Source organism: Aquarana catesbeiana, linkage group LG01 (genome assembly GCF_042186555.1).
Source record: "Aquarana catesbeiana isolate 2022-GZ linkage group LG01, ASM4218655v1, whole genome shotgun sequence".
NCBI classification, from domain to species: domain Eukaryota; kingdom Metazoa; phylum Chordata; class Amphibia; order Anura; family Ranidae; genus Aquarana; species Aquarana catesbeiana.
The window spans coordinates 249821779-249843316 of NC_133324.1; the positions used below are offsets into that span (position 1 = coordinate 249821779).

At 43.1% G+C, this 21538-nt stretch overlaps 1 protein-coding gene across 2 annotated transcripts in view; it reads right to left on the reverse strand.

The window, feature by feature from the left end:
• Nucleotides 1-21538, reverse strand: part of SCARB1 (scavenger receptor class B member 1) — a 164073-nt gene that overhangs the window by 55340 nt on the left and 87195 nt on the right. For both annotated transcript variants that reach the window (XM_073627855.1, XM_073627845.1), the window contains exons 4-8: nucleotides 20559-20762; nucleotides 20347-20442; nucleotides 17575-17690; nucleotides 13629-13795; nucleotides 5967-6085 (exon numbers count right to left, since the gene is read on the reverse strand). In XM_073627855.1, coding sequence (XP_073483956.1) covers nucleotides 5967-6085; nucleotides 13629-13795; nucleotides 17575-17690; nucleotides 20347-20442; nucleotides 20559-20762 — 702 coding nt within the window. The remainder of the gene's footprint in view (nucleotides 1-5966; nucleotides 6086-13628; nucleotides 13796-17574; nucleotides 17691-20346; nucleotides 20443-20558; nucleotides 20763-21538) is intronic.

Below are 21538 nucleotides of genomic sequence, written 5' to 3' on the forward strand. Positions count from 1 at the left end.
GGCGCTGGTAGTATTGTAAAAATCTCCCATTATTATCACAAGGTGATCTTACCACATTTCCCTCACTCAGCTAATATGGGTAACAGCGAACTGTCCCTTGGCCAGCCAAGCCAGCAATCTCCCGTTCTCGTTTCCGAACTCAAAGATTCTGAGCAGTATTTAAAAGAGACTTCTGTGTCATCTCTACCCTACATAGGGACACCTCCCTCAGTGCGTATTGCCAAGCACCATAGGTTATCTGATCTGGAGTTGCTACATAGCCATCTTATCTTAGCCTCCTCCAACCGCTCCAGAGACTGTGCAGATCTCACACGAGCCGCCGCAATTCGGGAGATATATTCCTCTAGTCCAGGCCTTAAATGCATCCAACATTACCAGAGGGGTAGCAGAGTCAGCATTGGTCAGCCAGTAGTTAAATTATTTTCTGAACAGCCTCCTGTATGCCTTCATTCTCAATCCAGTACTGGACAGCCTCCACAGCATCTCCCCGGGGGTCCCAAGGGATAGCTTGAGCAATAGGGGGCATGATATAAAATATCCCTGGGTAGGATAATAATATCAGAGACCTTCCTGAGCAAAGACTGGGTGGTGTAGATCGCATTAATACAAGAGAGGGTTTTCAAAAAAAAAAAAAAAAAAAAAAGTAGATTAATGGCATGTATATTCCCAAAGGGAAGGATTAAAATGTCGCCAAACATCTATGAGAGCAAAATTTGGCCAGGCCAGGAACCCAACGGGATGAAGAGTGGAGTCTGTCCAGACCAGGAGGAGTCAGATTAAAATCTCCTAACACTAGTATGTCCTCCACCCCATAACTGAGCGCCAATTGCATAATTTTAGAGAGCAAGGCAGGCTCTGCTGGAGGAGGCAAGCAAATACCTACAACCACATATACCTACAAGGGAGCATTAGCAATCAAAATATGCAACAGAAGATTTCGGCCCCTAGGATCTATCCCGATATCCAAGAGCTGAAATGGCAGCTGCTTGTGTACCAGGGTAGTACCCCCCCCCCCCCCCCCGAGTAGCTGGAGTACGTGGTGTGATAGTGTGAGCTTACCCAGGCCTTCAGGCTTAGGATCTTGGAACCAATTAAATGGGTCTCCTGCAAAATAGATTTTTTTTTTTCTTTTTTTTGGGGGGGGGGGGGGGGGAGATTTCTGCAGAAATGTAAATACTAAATGATAGTTTGTGAGCAGAGTTAAGCCTCCGCATATTACATGAGACTATTACAGACCTGTGCCATATCTGTGTGGATGGAAAATAACAAACAGGAGGGGCCCAGGGGAGAAGTACTCCAGCCCTCCAAGGGAGCCAACCATCAAACATACACGCCCAGCCAAACAGCTGACCAGCGTCATTTATCCAAGCCCGCCCTGCATCCTTGTCATACGTGTAGGAAGAAAAACCATGCCTCAAAAGGAACATCATAAAAACAGAACATGCCGGCAACGACTGGCAGCCCATTCCCCCCTCCCTGCAGATGAGGCTGCATGAACCCCTATACCCTGCCCAAAGGCAACCAGTGGCTGGGAGGAGTGTGTATAGAGGTATAGAGAGAAAGGATCCAAGCATAAACCGCAGTGACTAGCGCCATCAATACAAAGCCTAAAACATTGCCCAGAAATCTGCGGAATGGTGGCCATCTTTGCATGCAAGATGGAGACAGCAGGTTCCAGATCAAAGGTAGAGACCTGCCCGTGGCGGCAGGAAAATTAGATGGCAGGCAGACAGACTCATCCCAAGGGGGGGGGGGGGGGGGTATAGTCTACAGCCAGTCTGCAGCATCTCTCGCGGAGGTTGAAAAAATAAAAAAAAAATTTAAAATCGGATTGTTTCACCATCAGCTTGGCCGGAAAGAAAACGCTGTATTTAGTCCCCTTGGAGAGCAGGCCCGCTTTAACGGCATCAAAACGTACGACTAAGTTTCTGGGTCTCCACAGAAAAATACGGGAATAGCATGATAGCATGATACAGTTATTCTGGGAGATCAATTCCCCTTCCGCTCTGAAGGCGCATAATAAAAAGGTACGAGGGGGGGGATCCTTGCGGGCCCGGTTGTGGTGGCAATCGGTGGGCCCTCTCCACTGTAAAGTGAGGGGACAGTTGAGCTTCAGGGAGCAAGGAACGGAACTTCCTCTGTCAATACTGTGGGGTTCTTGCCCTCTGCGCCCTCCAGACCAATGAGAATATTATTCCTTCGGCATCTGTTTTCAGATTCCTCTGCCCTATGTTCCAGCGCCTTAACCCTGGATTGTAAGGAGCCGGGCGCGCCAGAATTTTCCGCTACTGCGCCCTCGACATGGCCCACCCACACCTCAGCCATGGAACAGACTTTGTCCAGGTCTTGTCAGATGAGCCCGACGTCCAGCTGAACTGCCTCAATTTTGGAGGTAAGGGCCACCTGGCAAGAGGCAACAGCCGACTGGCAGGTGGCGATAGCCACCATGACCTCTGGTATCCCTGGTATAGAGGGTCCAGGTCCCTCCAGTGGGTCTGTCTGGGAGGCCATGTTCGCACACGCTCTGTACCGCTGAGGCTCCGGGCTGGCTGCAGGAGGTATTACCGGGGGAAATTTTAGTTTCTTTCCCCCTCTGCCACATCCAGCGTGTTTAGGAGGCATCCACCGTGACTTGTCCCTAGGTAGAACCCGGATACACCCAGCCAGGATAATAGGAAATGTTCCCCTGTAGCAGAGCTCTGGAATAAGCGTCTGTTCACTCCGCCATCTTGGATACCCCCCCACCTTGAAATTTTGTTTAATGTATTACTTTAACTTATGAAATTTACAGTTTTTGCATCTGCTGACAGCACTGGTTTTCTAGGTTTAGTACCCAGTAAGGTTACTATTTACTTCTATACCATTTTTGGATATTTGGGATTGGTTAGCACATCAATGAATTTTACATTTATGACGTTTTTATTTATTATCTATTTATTTATTATCTTCACTTCTGAAATGGTTATTCTCTGCACTTTTAATAAATTCTATTTTGACCTGCTGACAGCACTGGGAATCCGGGTCCAATTACCAATTATGTTTATTTATGAAATGTGTCTCATTTAAAAATTAGCAAGTTTGCACAGTTCCCATCTTACACTACATTGTGATCTCCATTCTTGTTTGCACAGTTTTTTGTGTTTGCTGCACTGGTGTTGTGTTCACCACCCAGCAGGAACAGTTTTGTACTTCTGTTTTAGTTTGGTTGTTTCAACTTATCTTACCATTGATATTTATCATGTTATGGGGATGTATTGGGCACCTTATGTGGAGACACATTTGAGTGTTGGCAGCTTCCCAATTATAATTTTATTGTTTATTACTGGTTAGTGAACAAGTACTTTTCCTTCTTATTTCATGCTGGTTGAGCACTTCCATGTTCCATCAGTTCTGTATAATATTAGTTAGTGAAAGCAGTCAGCTTACTGCTCAGTGACAGTCAACACAACATTTGTCCTGATGTCCAGTGCCTCCACAGCAAATACTTTATTCAATGTTCAGCAACGAAAACAAAACGAGAATAGTTCCAAAGTGTTGGCATCCCTCTGCCTCCTACACTGTTCTGTAACTGCCTGAGCATACCCCTTTCTAAACATTTTCTTCATACCACGTTCCCCATTCAGAAATAGAAGAATCGCTGCTTTTATTAAGCCACAGAAAGACTTTCCGTTGTCCCATGGGATTCACCCCACCTAGAAAACATCACTTGTGCCACTGCATTCCTAGAGAGAGTTTCCAGATGTTCTGAATGAATCCCATTTACTAGCAATGGATTCCCCTTCACCAACAGATTGCACTTCTCAGTGCTTTACTACATACAATATAATGCTTCTACTGTTCACAAAATATGTAAAACTCAAATGCACAGCTGAAAAAGGTTGTGCCTGGAGACTACCCACCACATGGTTACCTAGTAATGCCAGCTACTCTCCTATCCATGGAGACAGGACACTGGTTACACACATTTACTAGACGGCCAAATAAGCCATTATCTTCTTGAACTGAATAGAAAAGTGGTCAGTCTGCATGGATTCAAAAGAATTTTATCAGACAGGCCCCTTGCACTACATTGGTAAATCTAAAAGGAAATCAGATTAAAAAAAAAAAAAAAAAAAAAAAGTTGTATAGTGTGTATGGTGGTCTTAGGCTTAAAAGTAGCCTTAGGAAGCCTCAAGAAAAAAAAAAAAAAAAAAAAAAAAAAAAGAGCCACATTTTTGCTTGTAGTAGATCAACGCCCAGGTGTCAGCATAAAGATCCCCAAAAGAGTGCCAAGTACAATTTACTTAACTGCTTGCCGTCCACCCACAGAATATTTGCTGCACACAGGTGGCAGTATAACAGTGATCATCATGGTTACAAGCAAGTGTCAAAGCCCTAAAGCTACTGGATCAGGACAGCTAGATACTCTCTGCGCTGTTCATAAAGAGCACAAGACTTTAGGAATGCTGTTGTGCCTCTGCATGACAAACGTCTGATCTTGCCCCAAATTCATGCCACCTTGCTATACACATTTCAGTAAAGCTAGTGAAACAGACTACAGTGAAGGACTAATGCCTTAAAGTGTTACTAAACCCAGGACCCTGCATTCACTATATCTGGTCTCTCACAGTACACAGAACATGGAAATGCAATTATTTTAGTAAATATAAACTGCTAAATACCTTTTCTCAGCAGCAGTATATAGCAGTTTTGAGACTATCAGTTCCTGGTTAAAGCTTGTATCTCCCTGAGTTAAAAGGGCTTTAAAAAAAAAAAAAAAACTACATTGGGAATGTTTTTGGGCAGCTTACATAGTTACATAGTGGGTGAGGTTGAAAAAAGACACAAGTCCATCAAGTCCAACCTATGTGTGTGATTATGTGTCAGTATTACATTACATATCCCTGTATATTGCGGTCATTCAGGTGATTATCTAATAGTTTCTTGAAGCTATCAATGCTCCCCGCTGAGACCACCGCCTGTGGAAGGGAATTCCACATCCTTGCCGCTCTTACAGTAAAGAACCCTCTACGTAGTTTAAGGTTAAACCTCTTTTCTTCTAATTGTAATGAGTGGCCACGAGTCTTATTAAACTCTTCTGCGAAAAAGTTTTATCCCTATTGTGGGGTCACCAGTACAGTATTTGTAAATTGAAATCATATCCCCTCTCAAGCTTCTCTTCTCCAGAGAGAATAAGTTCAGTGCTCGCAACCTTTCCTCATAACTAAGATCCTCCAGACCCTTTATTAGCTTTGTTGCCCTTCTTTGTACTCGCTCCATTTCCAGTACGTCCCTCCTGAGGACTGGTGCCCAGAACTGGACAGCATACTCCAGGTGCGGGCGGACCAGAGTCTTGTAGAGCGGGAGAATTATCGTTTTATCCCTGCAGTTGATCCCCCTTTTAATGCATGCCAATATTCTGTTTGCTTTATTAGCAGCAGCTTGGCATTGCATGCCATTGCTGAGCCTATCATCCACTAGGACCCTCAAGTCCTTTTCCATCCTAGATTCCCCCAGAGGTTCTCCCCCCAGTGTATAGATTGCATTCATATTTTTGCCACCCAAATGCATTATTTTACATTTTTCTGCATTGAACCTCATTTGCCATGTAGTCGCCCACCCCATTAATTTGTTCAGGTCTTTTTGCAAGATTTCCACATCCTGCGGAGAAGTTATTGCCCTGCTTAGCTTAGTATCGTCTGCAAATACAGAGATTGAACTGTTTATCCCATCCTCCAGGTCGTTTATGAACAAATTAAATAGGATTGGTCCCAGCACAGAACCCTGGGGGACCCCACTACCCACCCCTGACCATTCTGAGTACTCCCCATTTATCACCACCCTCTGAACACGCCCTTGTAGCCAGTTTTCAATCCATGTACTCACCCTATGGTCCATGCCAACGCACCTTATTTTGTACAGTAAACGTTTATGGGCTTACATGAGGAAAAAAAAAAAAAAAAAAAAGGGAAGAGAGAAGGACTTACTGGATGCAGATCTAGGAATAGGGAATGCAGCTCTTCACTTGGGTGTAGTCCATCTATAGCATCCGCATATCCAGGATCCGCATTGTAGAAATGAGGAAAGGATAGAAACAAGGGAGCACCTGGTAAAACCAAATTTTACATTTGTTAACTCCAAATTATAGGCCAGATTAATGCATATTTACACAGCTGACCTTACACAAACAGATCTGAATATTCTCATAGTGGATGGAGCTTCTCAAGTGTCCATAAATTTAGCTTTCATCTTGGTTGAAGACCAATAGCATACAAAAAGGATATCAATTTTCTTTTGTTTATGGGGAAAAAAAAAAAATTTAGCATTTATTTTGTGGTGTGCAGGAAAATAAAGTCATTAATACAAATATTTACAGTAATCTACAGGACCTCATTTAGTCTACACTGCAGTGGTTTACAAATAACTTCTAACAACCTGCATAAAATGGCCTAAAACATGAATGGTTGTCATGGGCTACTGCAAATTTCCCATTTTTTTTTCCTGTACAGCCATATTTAATATTCCTACACGTTTGTCCATTACCCTTATACTACAAGTATACCAAAGAAACTTTTGAAAATGGCTTTATTTCTATGTAAAAATAGCTAGGACTTTACCCAGCTGGACTGAATTGCCAAATGTATCTATACTGTCTGTAGTGTAGCCCAGCCTTTCGGCCAGGGCACCACCATAGGTTCTAATCTCTTCGGCCACTAACCCTGCAGCTAAAGGGGTGGGGGGTTGTTGGGTGGTAAAAACAGGACTCAACCATGAGGTTTTACCATCCCACCCTCATGTGCTGGTAAGCCTCCAGACTGGGGTGCCTTGAGACTGAAAAATAATGTTTAAAGCATGCCTCGATTTAAAACAGGTTGAAGAACACTGGTCTAGCCTGTTGATCAAACCTTTAAAACCCATACGCAATAATCCTACTGAGGTTACCTGTGCATAACTTGTTGTGCATTTTAAGAATGGCCCTACTTCTCCTGGGGATCACAGAAGTGCACTTAGTTCTGTAGACCCGAACCTGTATTGTGACCCGCTGTCAGCTGATGTCACTCAGCCAGTCTAGCCTTTGGAGAGATTGACTTTAATGTCAGTATCCACCCAGATGTCTGAGCCCCCGCGTGCCGCTGAGAGCCTGAGCCAGCAACTCCAGTGTGTGCTGGAAAGGCAGATCAATGACCGATCGTCACCAGCTCTCTGCTTACTGAAAACCACAAACTGAGTGCTCAGCAGTCTTTGATCACTCAGTTCTCGGTGTAGAGGTGGCAGGAGACAGCTCCACCTAGGTGAGCAGGAAGGTTTTTTTTTTTTTTTATATCCCGCACTTTGAAATTAAGTGCGTTTTTCATGCTTAAAAAAAAAAAAAAAAAAGGAGTTGTAAAGGCAGAAGGTTTTTTATCTTAATGTATCAAGTAAAAACCTGTGTGTAGGAGTCCCCTCAGCTCCCCATCTCTCTCCAGCGATGTCCATGAGTGTCTTAGCCATCTGGGACTCTCCTCATGATTGGCTGTGACACACCAAGGCTGTCAGTCAGCCAGTCAATCAGAAGAGAGGGGGCAGGGCTCAGTGTCTGACTGGACACAGCTGTGACTCAGCTTGGGTGCCCCATAGCAAGCCGCTTGCTGTGGGGGCACTGAACAGGAGGGAGGGGCCAGGAGCAGGAAAGAGGAACCCGAGAAGAGGATCCAGGCTGCTCTGTGCAAAACCATGTTTGTGATAAAAATTAAAAATAAACCACGAGACTTTACAATCACTGTAAAAAGAATATGAATATATTTTAGAGCTCCACAATTATGGGCAAAATGAATCCTGATTTTTTTTTTTGCTTCGAATAAAGATCACCTTTTACATTATACAAAAAAAAAAAAAAAAATTGGGCTAACTATACTGTTTAGTTTTTTATGAATTCATTAAAGTGTTAAGAACACGAAGGGGAAGGAATCACAATCTTCTGATTCTTTAACGATTAGACAGACAATGTTGCACAATATTAGAAAATCTATATTTTCAGTGAAACAATCAAATTTGTTTTAGTGCATACAAACAAATGCCAAGTAAAAGCGATACCAAACGTGTCAAGATGGGAACGGTCAGAAATTTTGATGGAGGGTTTAAACCCCCTTAGAGCACACCAATTTAGAGTAACTAAGTGTCCCTAGAATGCTTTCTCCCACTACGGTATGTGCCATGATACACAAAGCGTACTGCAAAATAGCTTCTCCCTTTTTTCTTCCACTTATTCTTTATGGCTATCACAAGTGAGCCAACAAACCCACATGTGGTGGCATATTTGGAACAAGAGCCATGCTTCATCAGAGAACTCAAACAATAATTGATCGGTTGTTTTCACGGCCACACCTAGAAATGCATAGAGCCAAGCAAGTTCTTTGATTACAGGGAAATGGAGAAACGGAGGTTGTCATCTCCTCTCTGCTCTCCATCTTGAGAGAAGTGGATGCTTTAGTTTCCTGCAGGGCACAGATAGTCCTGGACACGTGAGGGGGGAAAGGGGGCACACAGTTTCTGGGTTAAGCAACTTACCTAAAGCAAATTTAGTGAATTTTAAATAAATCTGTGGCCGATACTGCAGTTGCGCCTAAACAAGGAGGTGGGAATGTTCCAATGGAGACATCTAAAGCCCCATACACACGATAGGACTTTGTACAAAAATCCAAGGGAAAGTTTGTACAAAGGGCGTTGGCCAGAAGTTTGTCTTGCATATAGACGACAGGACTTTTCCAGCCAACTTTCACCAAATCTCGTGGTTTCTCAGCTCTTTACCACCACCCTTTGGTCAACTTCTGTATTGTTGTCTGATATTGTGTCAATCTCGCCACTTTTATTAGCGAGATTGACACCTTGCGAGCCGGGTTCACACTGGTGCGGAGATCCGACTTGGATCCCCGCCAATGGCAGGCACTGTGTTTGGTATGAATTTTGAGGGGGAACTCCACGCCAAATTTTAAATAAAAAACCGGCATGGGTTCCCCTCCAGGGGCATACCAGGCCCTTAGATCTCGTATGGATTTTAAGGGAAACCCCCTATGCCGAAAAAACAGCGTGGGGGTTCCCCCAAAATCCATACCAGACCCTTATCCGAGCACACAGCCCGGCCGGTCAGGAAAGGGGATGGGGACGAGCGAGCACCCCCCCTCCTGAGCCATACCAGGCCACATGCCCTCAACATGCGGGGGGGGGGCGTTTTGTGGGAGGGGGCGCCCTGCGCCCCCCCACCCCAAAGCACCTTGTCCCCATGTTGATGACAATGGCCTCTTCCCAACAACCCTGGCCATTAGTTGTCGGGGTCTGCGGGCGGGGGGGGGGCTTATCAGAATCTGGGTAGCCTCCAGATCCCGGGCCCACCGCCCTATGTGAATGAGTATAGGGTACATCGTACCCCTACCCATTCACCTAGGGAAAAAAGTGTCAATTAAAAAAAAAAAAGAAAAAAAAAGAAAAAAAAACACAGTACACAGGTTTTTAAAGTAATTTATTAAGCAGCCTCGGGGGGGGTTCTCCTTTCGACTTCTTCTCCCGGTGTCTGGATCTTCTGCCGGCTCCTCCGCTATCTTCTGCCACTTTTTTGCTAGCGAAGGAGCCCGGACATCTGGATTGTCTTCTTCCCTCTTCGCTTCCAGAGATATTGACACGACGCTCTTTCCGGCTGTAATGCTGTCTGTGCGCTCTGCTATGACTTATATAGGCGGTGACCCCACCCCCCTATGACCACAGACCCGGGGCATGCTGGGACTGTGGGGTCATAAAAGAGCGTGGTCATGTCACCCTATGTTTAAAGGGACTCAGGTGCGCTACTATTGTCTAAAACACCCAACTACAAAAACTTTTAGCCTGGGTGCGTGCGTGAATAGTGCCTAGGCAAAAAAATAAATAAAACACTTAGAATACTTGTAATAATACTAAGAAAAGTCCCCTTGTGGAGTGAGAAAAAAAAAAAAGAAAATAGAGGCAATTTTTTAAACGTCCTGTAATCCAAATAGGTGCTTTCCTTGATAGAAAGGTTCCTTCAGTAAGTGCTAGGATCGCAGGGTAAAAGGAAAAAAAGGTGGCCGCTTACCAGATATGTGGGACCCCTATTACGGGGGTCTTGTAGGCTCAGATATAGGGAATCCCTCAGTCAGGAACGGCCGATGGGGTCCTCCTATTCAGATATCCCTCTGCATACTACCATCAAGCCGGCGATGGAGAAGTCCCGCAGGCTGGAACAGCTGATTAGAAGTGCAGCTGATCCTTCCCATGCAGTGTGGATTCCGTATATCCGGCCGGCTTCAATTTCCGTTTTACCGCTTGTTTTGTATGGGGATTAGAAGAACAGAAAAGCCTCCATGGTGTAGTAAAGGAGGCCTCCTTTCCCAGCCGAACTCTCTTATGGAGAAACGCCAGCGTAGGGTGGAGCTATGAAGCTTGATGTCACCACACAATAGCAGTCTAGCCTCAATAAGAGAGTACTGCTTTAGTGTTCGTTTTTTGAGCCTCTGTCAATGTGATGCCGATAGTGGTTTTAATAAAAGAAGTTATTTTACTACACCATGGAGGTTTTTCTGTTCTTCTAATCCCCATACAAAACAAGCGGTAAAACGGAAATTGAAGCCGGCCGGCTATACGAAATCCACACTGCATGGGAAGGATCACAGCCTGTATCAACGGATCAGCTGCACTTCTAATCAGCTGTTCCAGCCTGTGGAACTTCTCCACATCGCCGGCTTGATGGTAGTATGCAGAGGGATATCTGAATAGGAGGACCCCATCTGCCGTTCCTGACTGAGTGATTCCCTATATCTGAGCCTGCAAGACCCTCGTAATAGAGGTCCCACTGGTAAGTGGCGACTTACCACTGGTAAGCGGCCACCCTTTTTTCGTTTTACCCTGAGATCCTAGCACTATTCACGCACGCACCCAGGCTAAAAGTTTTTGTAGTCGGGTGTTTTAGACAACAGTAGCACACCTGAGTCCCTTTAAACATATTGTCAAAACTAAAAATTCTTGGTTTTTGTAAGGTTGCAGCACTTTCTGTCACTTGTTTCAATTTTCTTTTGTTTGGTAATTTTTGTTTCATTTTTAAATGATAACATTGTATAAAAACCTCACAACAAATAATGGTAGAAGAATAGGGGTTAGTGCAGATTACATGTGACATACCATGTCACCCTATGACCACACCCCCTTATGACCTCAGTCCCAGCATGCCCCAGGGCTGTGATGTCATAGGGGGCGGGGTCACCGCCTATATAAGTCATAGCAGAGCACACAGACAGCATTACAGCCGGAGACAGCGTCATGTCAACATCTCTGGAAGAGAAGAGGGAAGACGACGATCCAGATGTCCGGGCTCCTCCGCTAGCAAAAGAGTGGCAAAAGAGCAGAAGATAGCGGAGGAGCCCGGCAGAAGGAAGAAGGCACCGGAGAAGAACCAGAGAGCGCGGAGACGACACCGGAGAGAGGGAGAAGAGGCCTGAGAGACCCCCGAAGTCGGAAGAAGACCCCTGGAGCTGCCTAATAAATTACTTTTAAAACCTGTGTAGTGTGTTTTTTTTATTGACACTTTTCCATAGGTGAATGGGTAGGGGTACCATGTACCCCATACTCATTCACATTGGGTGGGGGGCCGGGATCTGGGAGCCCCCCTTATTAAAGGAGGCTCCCAGATTCCGATAAGCCCCCCGCAGACCCCGACAACCAACGGCCAGGGTTGTCGGGAAGAGGCCCTTGTCCTCATAGACATGGGGACAAGGTGCTTTGGGGTGGGGGGGCCCGCAGGGCGCCCCCTCCCCCAAACCACCCACCCATGTTGAGGGCATGCATTCTGCCTTTACAACTCCTTTAAGGATGTCCAATTAGCTGTTGCTTCTTCACTCTTTCCGTATACTGGCCGCATGAGGTGCGTCACAAGCACCTCATCAACCTGGTACATGCCAGGCCTGACCTGTGCGACACTTTTGCCATGCTTGCTTGAAAGGGGATGTTACTTCCTTTGCTGACCACCGCTTGGGTCATAGGTTAACTTTTGGTTCATAAAGTACATTATAATATGCAACTCAAAATATTAAAAAAAAAAAAAACACACAAAAACACAAACTTGGAAAAAATTGGGGGGGCGCGATGTATTTTTATTAAAACAAAAATGGCAACTTACATATGCTCAGCTTGTACTGTTGCATATTAAGCCAGCAGAATACAGTTGTGTAAGGCCAGTGGCAAGGCTAGGAGAAGAATGCCACTGCATCGGTCATCTGGGAGCCAATCTGATCTACAGGACTAACAGCTGTTAAGTCATCTAGTCCTGCTGCTGGCCATGCTGAGTGGGCTTACACACAACTGTACCCTGCTGGCCTGATATGCACCAGTACAAGCTAAGCATAAGCAAGTTACTTTTATTGCAGGAGATCCATTAGTTTTTTTTCTGCTTTTGTCTGACAATCTAAAATGTTCTGTAATTCAATAGAACAGAAAAAAAATGCAGATCATCAGGAAAGACGAATGCCATTGTATGCGAGCTGATTAAGGGCTGATGCACACACAGGGTTGAAAAACCCTTTTTATAGGCTGTATATGAAACTCCGTGTTAGCCTGTGTCCATGCACACAGGCATATTAGAAGAGGAATGTTTACAGGCAAAAAACACAAACACGCACACACACACACACACACACACACACACACACACACACACCAAAAACCTCTCACCAGGATAGGAGCTCTTGAGCAGAAAAAATGTGGAATATGCATAAACAATAGACATGTTTAGGCGTGTTCATGCATTCTAATGTGTAGCAAAAATTAATATTCTGGTCAACAAAACGCAGCCACGTGCATGAACGTGTGCGATGCGCAAATCTTACCGCATTTTTAAGCAGAGGGGCTAAAACAGATGACCTGTGTACATGAGGCCTTAAGTAATCAAGAGCTGCACTTCAGACACTTGTAAAAGTCAGTTTAGCAATCCCCTAGATAGCAGCTGTGAAAATTCTGCAAGAGAACGGACACGAGAGAAGGAGCGCTGAAAAGCTTTTGACAGCCTTAGTGTACAACTGATAGATGGGATAGTATAAGCAATGGTCACTTCAAACGAAAAGCATAATCTCACCAAGTAACAATTTCACCACTTACTAGGCAGCATAACATATTTCAAGGGAAATTGGTGCAAAAAGGAAAGGAAATTCCTATTCAAGCTGCTTTATAGGTTTTGTGATATTTTATGGAATCCTTGCCTTTCTGAATCCAAACTGCATGCCTAGTTTTGGCACAATTATTGTGTACTATGAGATTTAAACTGTCATAGCAACTTTTTTTCCCCTATTAGTGTTTTATAGCAGAATATTAGTTAAATCAATAAAAATTTGCCAGATACAGGCCAGAGCTACAATAAAATCTTTCCCTTGGGGACAAGTGGGAGAAATGACCAACACAGTGGACACACATGACAGCTGAGAAAGGAAGACAATGCTTTGGAGAAATGCCCTCTGGAACCTGATCTTTTAAAATGATCAGATCTACTTGTGTATTGCAGGCCCAAGATAGATCAATATGCAAGCCCAACTCCTAAATGTTAAAGCTTCAGAACGTGTTTTAAGAATTCTCGAATAGATAAACATGCATAGAATTAGGTAAGCATTAAAAATACACACCAGACCGGCAGGCACTGACGTTCAACACACCAGAAGCTGTACATGGGCAAAATCCTTCATTGGGAGGGTAGTCCGATCCATTTGCAAACAAGTAGTTGGGTGCAGTATACCGATATGTAGGGATACCTCTGTAAGAGTCTTCTTTATCATATACCAATGTCAGAGACCTACAAGTTTGCAAAAATATAAGCTTTAAAATGTTACTTTGTGATTAATGTGCACCAAATAAAAAAAAAAAAAAAAAAAAAAAAAAAATTACATTACAGCATTTCCATTGTTTAAAAAAAACTGTTCTTGCAAAAGTCTACACTGTAAAATTTTAAGACAGAATTGTTTTAGGTAGGATATTACCTATGGCAGAGATGACTTTACAAGAGGTACACTACAAATCTCTTGCACGTTTCTGAAAGTAATAAAATGTGTCTAATATAGCGGAAGGACTAATGACTAGGCTACACTTAGTGAATTTATATAAAAAAAAAAAAAAAAAAAAAAAAAAAAAAAAAAAAGTAGCTTCAGTTCCCAATGTCCCCTTCAGATCTCTTTCCAAGTTGACAGCCCTTAGCAATGCAATCCAACCCTACAATTATGTGTCATATCCCACCCAACGATGTCATACATTGTGCCTTTTGGCCAGACCCCAAATTTTAGTATTACAAAAAGACATGCAGGGTTATGGAAGAGTTAAGATTTTTTTAATTTACATTTCCATACTTTATTCAAAAAAGAAAAAGCTTGGCTTATGCTCCCCCAGGTACCGTACTAGGCTGTCGCTTTATGCTGAAATCTGCAGGACCAGGACTTTGGTGCCTAGTTCTTTGGTACCCTACTGATGGTGTCTAGGGGCTATGCAGTACTGTAATCTCCATATAATAGCCTGCATCCACAAGTTTGAGTTCTAGGACTGCAGACTCCCCAACTTAAAAAATTAAGTTGTTTGTTTTACAACAGAGTCATAACCCCTTGCATAATACTGGTGTTGGCACACAAATGCCAAGCGTGATCTCTGTAGACCATTATACTAGGGTTAGATTTATACTTTCTACCCAATTTTCCATTATACTCTCTCTTTCTCTACCCCCCCCCCCCAAATAGGCAATGGTGTGATTACTTATTTCATAGTTTTTTTACAGTGCAGAAACAGACATCACTGAATTTAGAACTTCTATAGAATACATGAACAAAACTTCACACAGTACCACCGATTGGAGTTAATGCAAGGGTTTGTCTAGGTAAGTGTTAAGTTCATATTCAGGAACAAGAAAATTGTTGCTCTCCTGCTAAAGATGCTTATTTTATGGCAGTCACCCTGGCCTCTTGCTTTGCATCAGTGATTTAACATATGGAAGCAAATATGCAGAATGGACCGCTGCCTTTTTGCCGACTTTCCGGATCCCATACTTGTTTAGGGACAGTAGCTCACTATGGTATTAAGGCTAGTGGGTCAACAAAACACATTTTCAGAAGGGCAGTGACCCCATCATTCCCATGACAAGTTGGCAGAGAAAAGAATATTTATCCATGGTTAAGTGATAAGGTTTGGGGCGGCGGGGTTTTAAGGGTTAATTTTAGTGGATTAAGCCCTGGTTCACACCAGTGCGGCTTTGAAATCGAGCTACTTCAGCGCAATTTCAAAGCCGCAGATCAGTGCGTTTTGGATCGGAAATTTCATTGCAAGCTTGTGACTTCATTTAACAGAAGTCAATGCAAGTCCCAATGAAATTGCAGAAAAGTAGTGCAGGAACTTTAAAAAAAAAAAGGAAGGAAGGAAGGAAGGAAGGAAGGAAGGAACGACTTGATGAACAGTTCCATTGCCAAAAACAGAGCACAAATTGTCATGCGATTTTGAACGGTCAAATCGTATTGGTGTGAAAAAGGGCTAAGTGTTTGTAGGGTAGCATTAAATATAAAGGATACTGGCCATTAGAAAAATCACACACACACACACACACACACACACACACACACACACACACACACACACACACCTTTACTATTCCTATAATTTTTTTTAAGTTAGGGCCATCAGCTAATGTGCAGTCCAGATTCAGACACCTAAAATAAAAATCTGGACCCACACAAACCCTACTGCATCATAGAGCTGAACTTTGTCTTTATTCAGAACTACTTAGCCAAGACGTACTGAAAATGAGGCGCCACATAACCTTACATTTACGTATACAGTATATGCCTGATAGAAGTATGAAGATCCCATAAACAGCACAAATTTCTAGATATACTAAAATTATGTTCTATAGTCATGTTTGTATAAAAAAAAGCCGACCTTCCTAAGGCTTCAGAAATTGTTACATAGAATCTACGCAATGATAAATGGCCTTCATAGCCAACGTTCAAAGTGTTACTTTCAAGGTCACATGCTGCATCTTCTGCTAAAATAAGCAGTTTCAAGGTTCATCCATTTTCATTGCGAGCACTGTTTTGTAATCCAAAAATAGTAAAATTTAATGGACACAGTTTAAAGTTACCTTCATGAAAAAAATATGGTGGCTCCTAACACTTTTTGCAAATGCTAGTTGCTTAAAGGTCTGCCACCACTGCAAAAATAAAAGCCAGCAGCTACACATACTGCAGCTGCTGGCTTTTAATAGGACACTTACCTGTCCCGGAGTCCAGCGATGTCGGCATCGTGGCGGTTTTCATCAGCTGTCGGAGGCTGCCGCCGCCATTGTGGGTAAGGGCACCCGGCAGTGTAGCCTTACGGCTTCACGCTGGGAACCCTACTGTGCATGCGCGAGGCTCCGTACCTCTTACTGGCCTGGCAACAGGGGAAGGACGGAGCCTTGCGGTGACATCAATATCCGCGGCTGTGGCTCCCGGAAGTTGGAACAAGATACCTGTCAAAGCGGAAGTTCCACTTTTGGGTTCCGCTTTAAAGGCATTCTGACTTCAATACTGGGCAAGCATGTTGTAAATTTATGTCAGAATTCCTCATCTCCATTTGATACAGGACAAACGCAGAAAAGACCGATGCCAAAGCATCATTGTGCCAGCAAGCGAACCAACACTGAGGGTCAGCAATGGCACCCCCTTTCCATACTCACTAAGGTGGCACTTTTACTACTACTAGAGCATTTACCAAAAAACCTGATTGTACAGGTTTCTTTTAATTGGTAACCTGTACAATGCACCAGAGAAGCATGCAGGATTTCATGAATACTCTTACTGAAAATAGTAGTAACTTGGATATCTCAATGCTTTGGTCCCAGATGAAAAAGGATGAAGCAAAATGAAGTCTTAAAGTGTTACTAAACCAACAGGAAAATCAGTCTGTATATGCAGTAAAGCATGCCTGTTATACTCACTCTGAAACCTAAGGGGTTAATCCTCTGCATTGTGTAAAAAGGCTGTTTGACCCAGTCTCCTCCAATTCTCCCATTCTATCAGCAGATGGATTGGGGGCACTAGCAATACACAAACTGAGCATGTGCAGAGTTTTTTCCCGGAAGGTGCATGTGATCGACACAGGGCCAATCAGCACTGTCCAGCCAGAGGGTCAGGGGTCATGCAGCCTCATAAGACCGTCAGAGAATGAAAACTCCTCCTACATGCTTTAACCAGACACTGATAGACATCATAAGATTACTGATGAGAAAATGTATTTAGCAGTTTATATTTACTAATACAATTGTAACACTTCAACTCCTGAATCACACAGTTGTTCCAGGTCATGGGCCATAGCATGCCCTTGGGTTGAGTCTGGGTTCAGTCCATAAGAGGGGAATAGGGAGCCTAGATAGAGATAGAATACTATACATATATATTACACACACTTTGACTAACAAGTAATGTATACACTACATGTAGGCCTTTGGATAATACTAGCATGTACGATTCCAAATAATTGACATTATAAGGGGCTGCATGGCATATAAAAACACAAAGGGCAAAAGTAAAATCACCCCTGCCCTAAATTTGCCATTAATACCTGCAGGCATCTGGGCTGTAGAACTCCAGAGGCTGAGCAGGTGTCCGAAAAGGTGGCCACATTTGACCAGCGGTTCCATTAATCATATTTGCTTGTTCAGAATTCCAGAAATTAACCTGGAAAAACAAAGAAAAAAAAAAACAAACATTTTGTTGGCTGGTTGTTTTATACATATTGACCATAAGAAGTAGAGTTAAAGGTATTCTAAACCTAAAGCATTTAGCCGGAATGCATTCAATTTCAACAATTTCATGGGTCCTCCAATTCAGCATTGTACCTGGCTGCAGCCCTTGTTTTCCCATCTTCCTGCTCTCACAAGCTACAGTTAGAGCAGCGATAGCCATAGGTTGCTGCTGTCAGCCAATTCTTGTGATGAGAGAGCAGGGGGTTGTGGCTGAGCCAAGCATGTCCAAGAATGCACACAGCCCAGTTTAGGAACACCCACCCATAGCATACAGCTTGCTATTGGGGCAATCTGATGAAAGAAGGGGCTCGCAGGGGACCAAAAAGGTAATTTGCAATGAGAAAGAACAATTTTCCTTGCCTGTAAATTCCATATCTTGAGTACGTGACAGGACACAGACAAAGCTTTAAAAAAGGACATAACCCCTGGGCGCCCCCTGCCCCCCCTTAACTCTAACCAACCTCATGAGTCCCCAGTTTTGAAGTAAACCATTCAGAACAATAGAGGAACAGAAGTGAGGGCCTGTGTCCTGTACTGCAAGACAGCACATTTACAGGCAAGTCAAACATTCCTCTTATTTTACCCATCCAGGTCTTTGTGGCCAAAGGGGTTTGGCAAGAGAGGAAACAATGGTGTTAAAAGTTTGTTCCTGCTCCAGTGCAAGGGGAGCATTGTCACTCTGAGGTTGAGCAGACCTTCAGCACAGGGAATGCTCCAAGTGCCCATGTAGGGTCCGATATGCAAAGCAACATTACAGTCTGTCCCCAAAGCATGTGGTCTGGGTATGACGCCCAAGGTTTTACCAAATATGGTCAAACCGGATGCGCTGCTTCTATTGTGTTATTAGAAAACATTGAAGGACATCCAAGCATAGAATGAAGAATTTAAAAGATAAAAAGTCGTTTCTCCACAAAAAGAGGTCCATCATCTTATAACACTAGCAATAACTGGAGAACCACAGAGTGGGGTAGGGTTTCAGGGAGGCATCCAGGCAAGGGTGTATCATGAAATCAGTGGACCCGTGTGCAAGATAAAAAGTGGGACTTAGGCACTGCTAAAAGCACTGGGGCGAAATGTGGGTGTGGTTTAAATGGTGTTGAATATTAAAAAACATGGCTTAATAGTCTGAGAGGACTTACATAGAGCAGAATGTGGTAATATTAAATAGGGAATGTACAGCACGGAGTGTATGGTGGTGGGTAGTATGTGCAGGATGGTGTCAGTAGTTCGTTATTTTAAAATTTAATTTTGTAGTTTATTTTTTTCAAAATGCTTTTTGGGAGCCAGAGGATGGGGTCAATAGAGCAGTGGACGGTCAGAATTTTTTTAATTTGTTTTACAATTTTTGTATTTTTTTTTTGTATTATTTTGATCAGAGGGAGGGGAGAAATGGTGGACAGTGTCATTTCGTTTTATTTTTTTATCTGTTTTTTACAATTTTGTTTATAATACAAATATTTTTACAGTGCTTCTGGGGAGGGGGGGGGGGCACACTGGATGGTGTCAGTAGTTTATAATTGTTTTTATTTTTATTAGTAGTGTCAGTAAGGCGGGGGAATTTATAGAAGTTTTTTACAATTTAATTACAATTTTTTTTTTTTCTTAAATCAGCCCTGTTGGTGGGCTTTGGTGAGATATCGGGGGGGGGGGGGGGGGGGGGGATCTAAGCAGACCCCTGACATCACCCCTTTGGGACAGAGAAAGGGACTGAGGACACAGATTCCCCAGTCCATTTCTCAGTAGCCTCAGCACTGAAAATAAATGAATAGGAGACGGAGGCTCCTGTTCACTCAAACTGAAGCAGAGTTAACAGTTTACTATGCTCTCAGTTAAAGGACACAGGAGCTCACTATGTCCAATTCAGAAAAGAAAAGGGCCGGTAAATGACATGTTTCCACCACTCTCCATGCTAAAAGATCAGAGTCAGAGGAGCGGCTGTCAGCTGCTTCACTGAAAACTATACAGGGGGATCGGTGCGTGCAACTGTTTCTCCCACCGTCAACCAGGGACGATCATCCATGGGTGCAGTGTGGGTCACAGTGGGCCCCCCGCTCAGGGTTTGTGTTCAGTGAACACCCATGAATAATACACCACTGCATCCAATGGCATATCCTTAAAAACGTTGCCAGTGTCCAATCACCTGAAGGTGCCAGCCTATAACCTAGGTGATGTCCTGTTCAGTCATGATAAATGGTTTTAATCTAGTACTAACATTTAAAGCATAGATGTAGAGATAGATCTATATCTAGCTCTATATCTGACTACGCACAAATAATGCAATTAGAGGCACAATACTTTTTTGCTTTTATTAAAGTTTCATAGAAGCCATCAGATTTGGATAGTTTTTTTACAAAATGGGCATTGCAGCTGTTATACAAACATCTTTCCCCCAGCTTTTCTTATAAAAAGAATCTTGACTACCATCACAAGTCCTGACATGTATAACCAGTGGTACAGATCCTGCTCCAAGGAAAAACAGATGGAGAACCGTCATGCAAACACAAGATTACTACTACTCGTTAATCTATGCCTTTAAAAAAAAAAAAAAAAAAAAAAAAAAAGTAGAGCCACCACATAACACAAGTTACCTCTGTGAGCCCATTCCATGTATCTACCATTTGGACTTGACTGATGTCCTCTACTCCAGTGTTTACCGTAAAAATACCAGAGTTTGAGTTATTGAACTAGAGAGAAAAAATTGAAAATATATATTAGGACGACATTACAAGATGCACCATTTTATAAGGCAAATAAGCATTATGATCAGGTTTGCCTAAAAACAAGGACACGTTTCACTTACATCTGCAAACAAGCCAAATTTCCCTTTGAACGGAAGTTTTCCAGGGAGTAATGCATTTATAAAATCTAAAAATGGCTCATTGTAGCCCCACAGGATATCTTTCACTGTTCTGTTTAAGAAGGCCTCTTGGCTGAAAGATGTAAATGCTGCACTGATAACCCATCTAATGGGTAAAGGTAAATCTTTCATCATCACCGATGCACCCTGTAGGTATAAAATACAAAAACAGGTCTGCATTAAAAAAAAAAAAAAAAAACACTTTACCTAAAACGCCTTGAACTATATGTTGTACATACTCTGCATATTCTAAACTTTTACCATAGAGACGTTTTGGGCTCCCTAACTCCAGGTTTAATGCAAACTTGAAATGGTTCGGACTAAGCTGGCCCAAACTATTTCCTTCAGTAATAGGAGCGCTGTATAAAACTGGAGCATCCGCTACACAGCTCTATGTTTAGGCAACAGTGCAAGGACTTCCCATCCCTGGAACAAAATCAAGTCAGGTTAATTGCTGCTCAGCCATTCATAGGAAGCTTTGCATTTTTATGAACAAATTAATACAAGGCTCCCTCTGAATGGCTGAGGTGAAGATGGTGCCATCTGCCAGCCTCGCCACCTAAGCCAAAGAAAGCCTTGTATTCATTCATAAAATACAAACGCTTAATGTTAATGGCTGAGCAGCACTCTGCCTGACTCAACTTTGTTAGGGGAACAAGAATTCCCCATATTGCTGCTGGAACACAGCACTGTATGTAGCTGCTGCAGTTTATACAGTGCTTTCAGCAGGAACATTTGTTAAAAAGGGAAAGAATTTGTTTGAACCAGCTTGGTCCAAACAAAACCTAGAGTTAGGCTTTAAGAAACATTTCATATACTGCAACCAAGCTGCTTTATCACAAATTAACTATGCATAAAACGCAGAAGTTAAAAAAAAAAAAAAAAAAACACACACTGTAGAATTGTATTGTATTTCATTTATC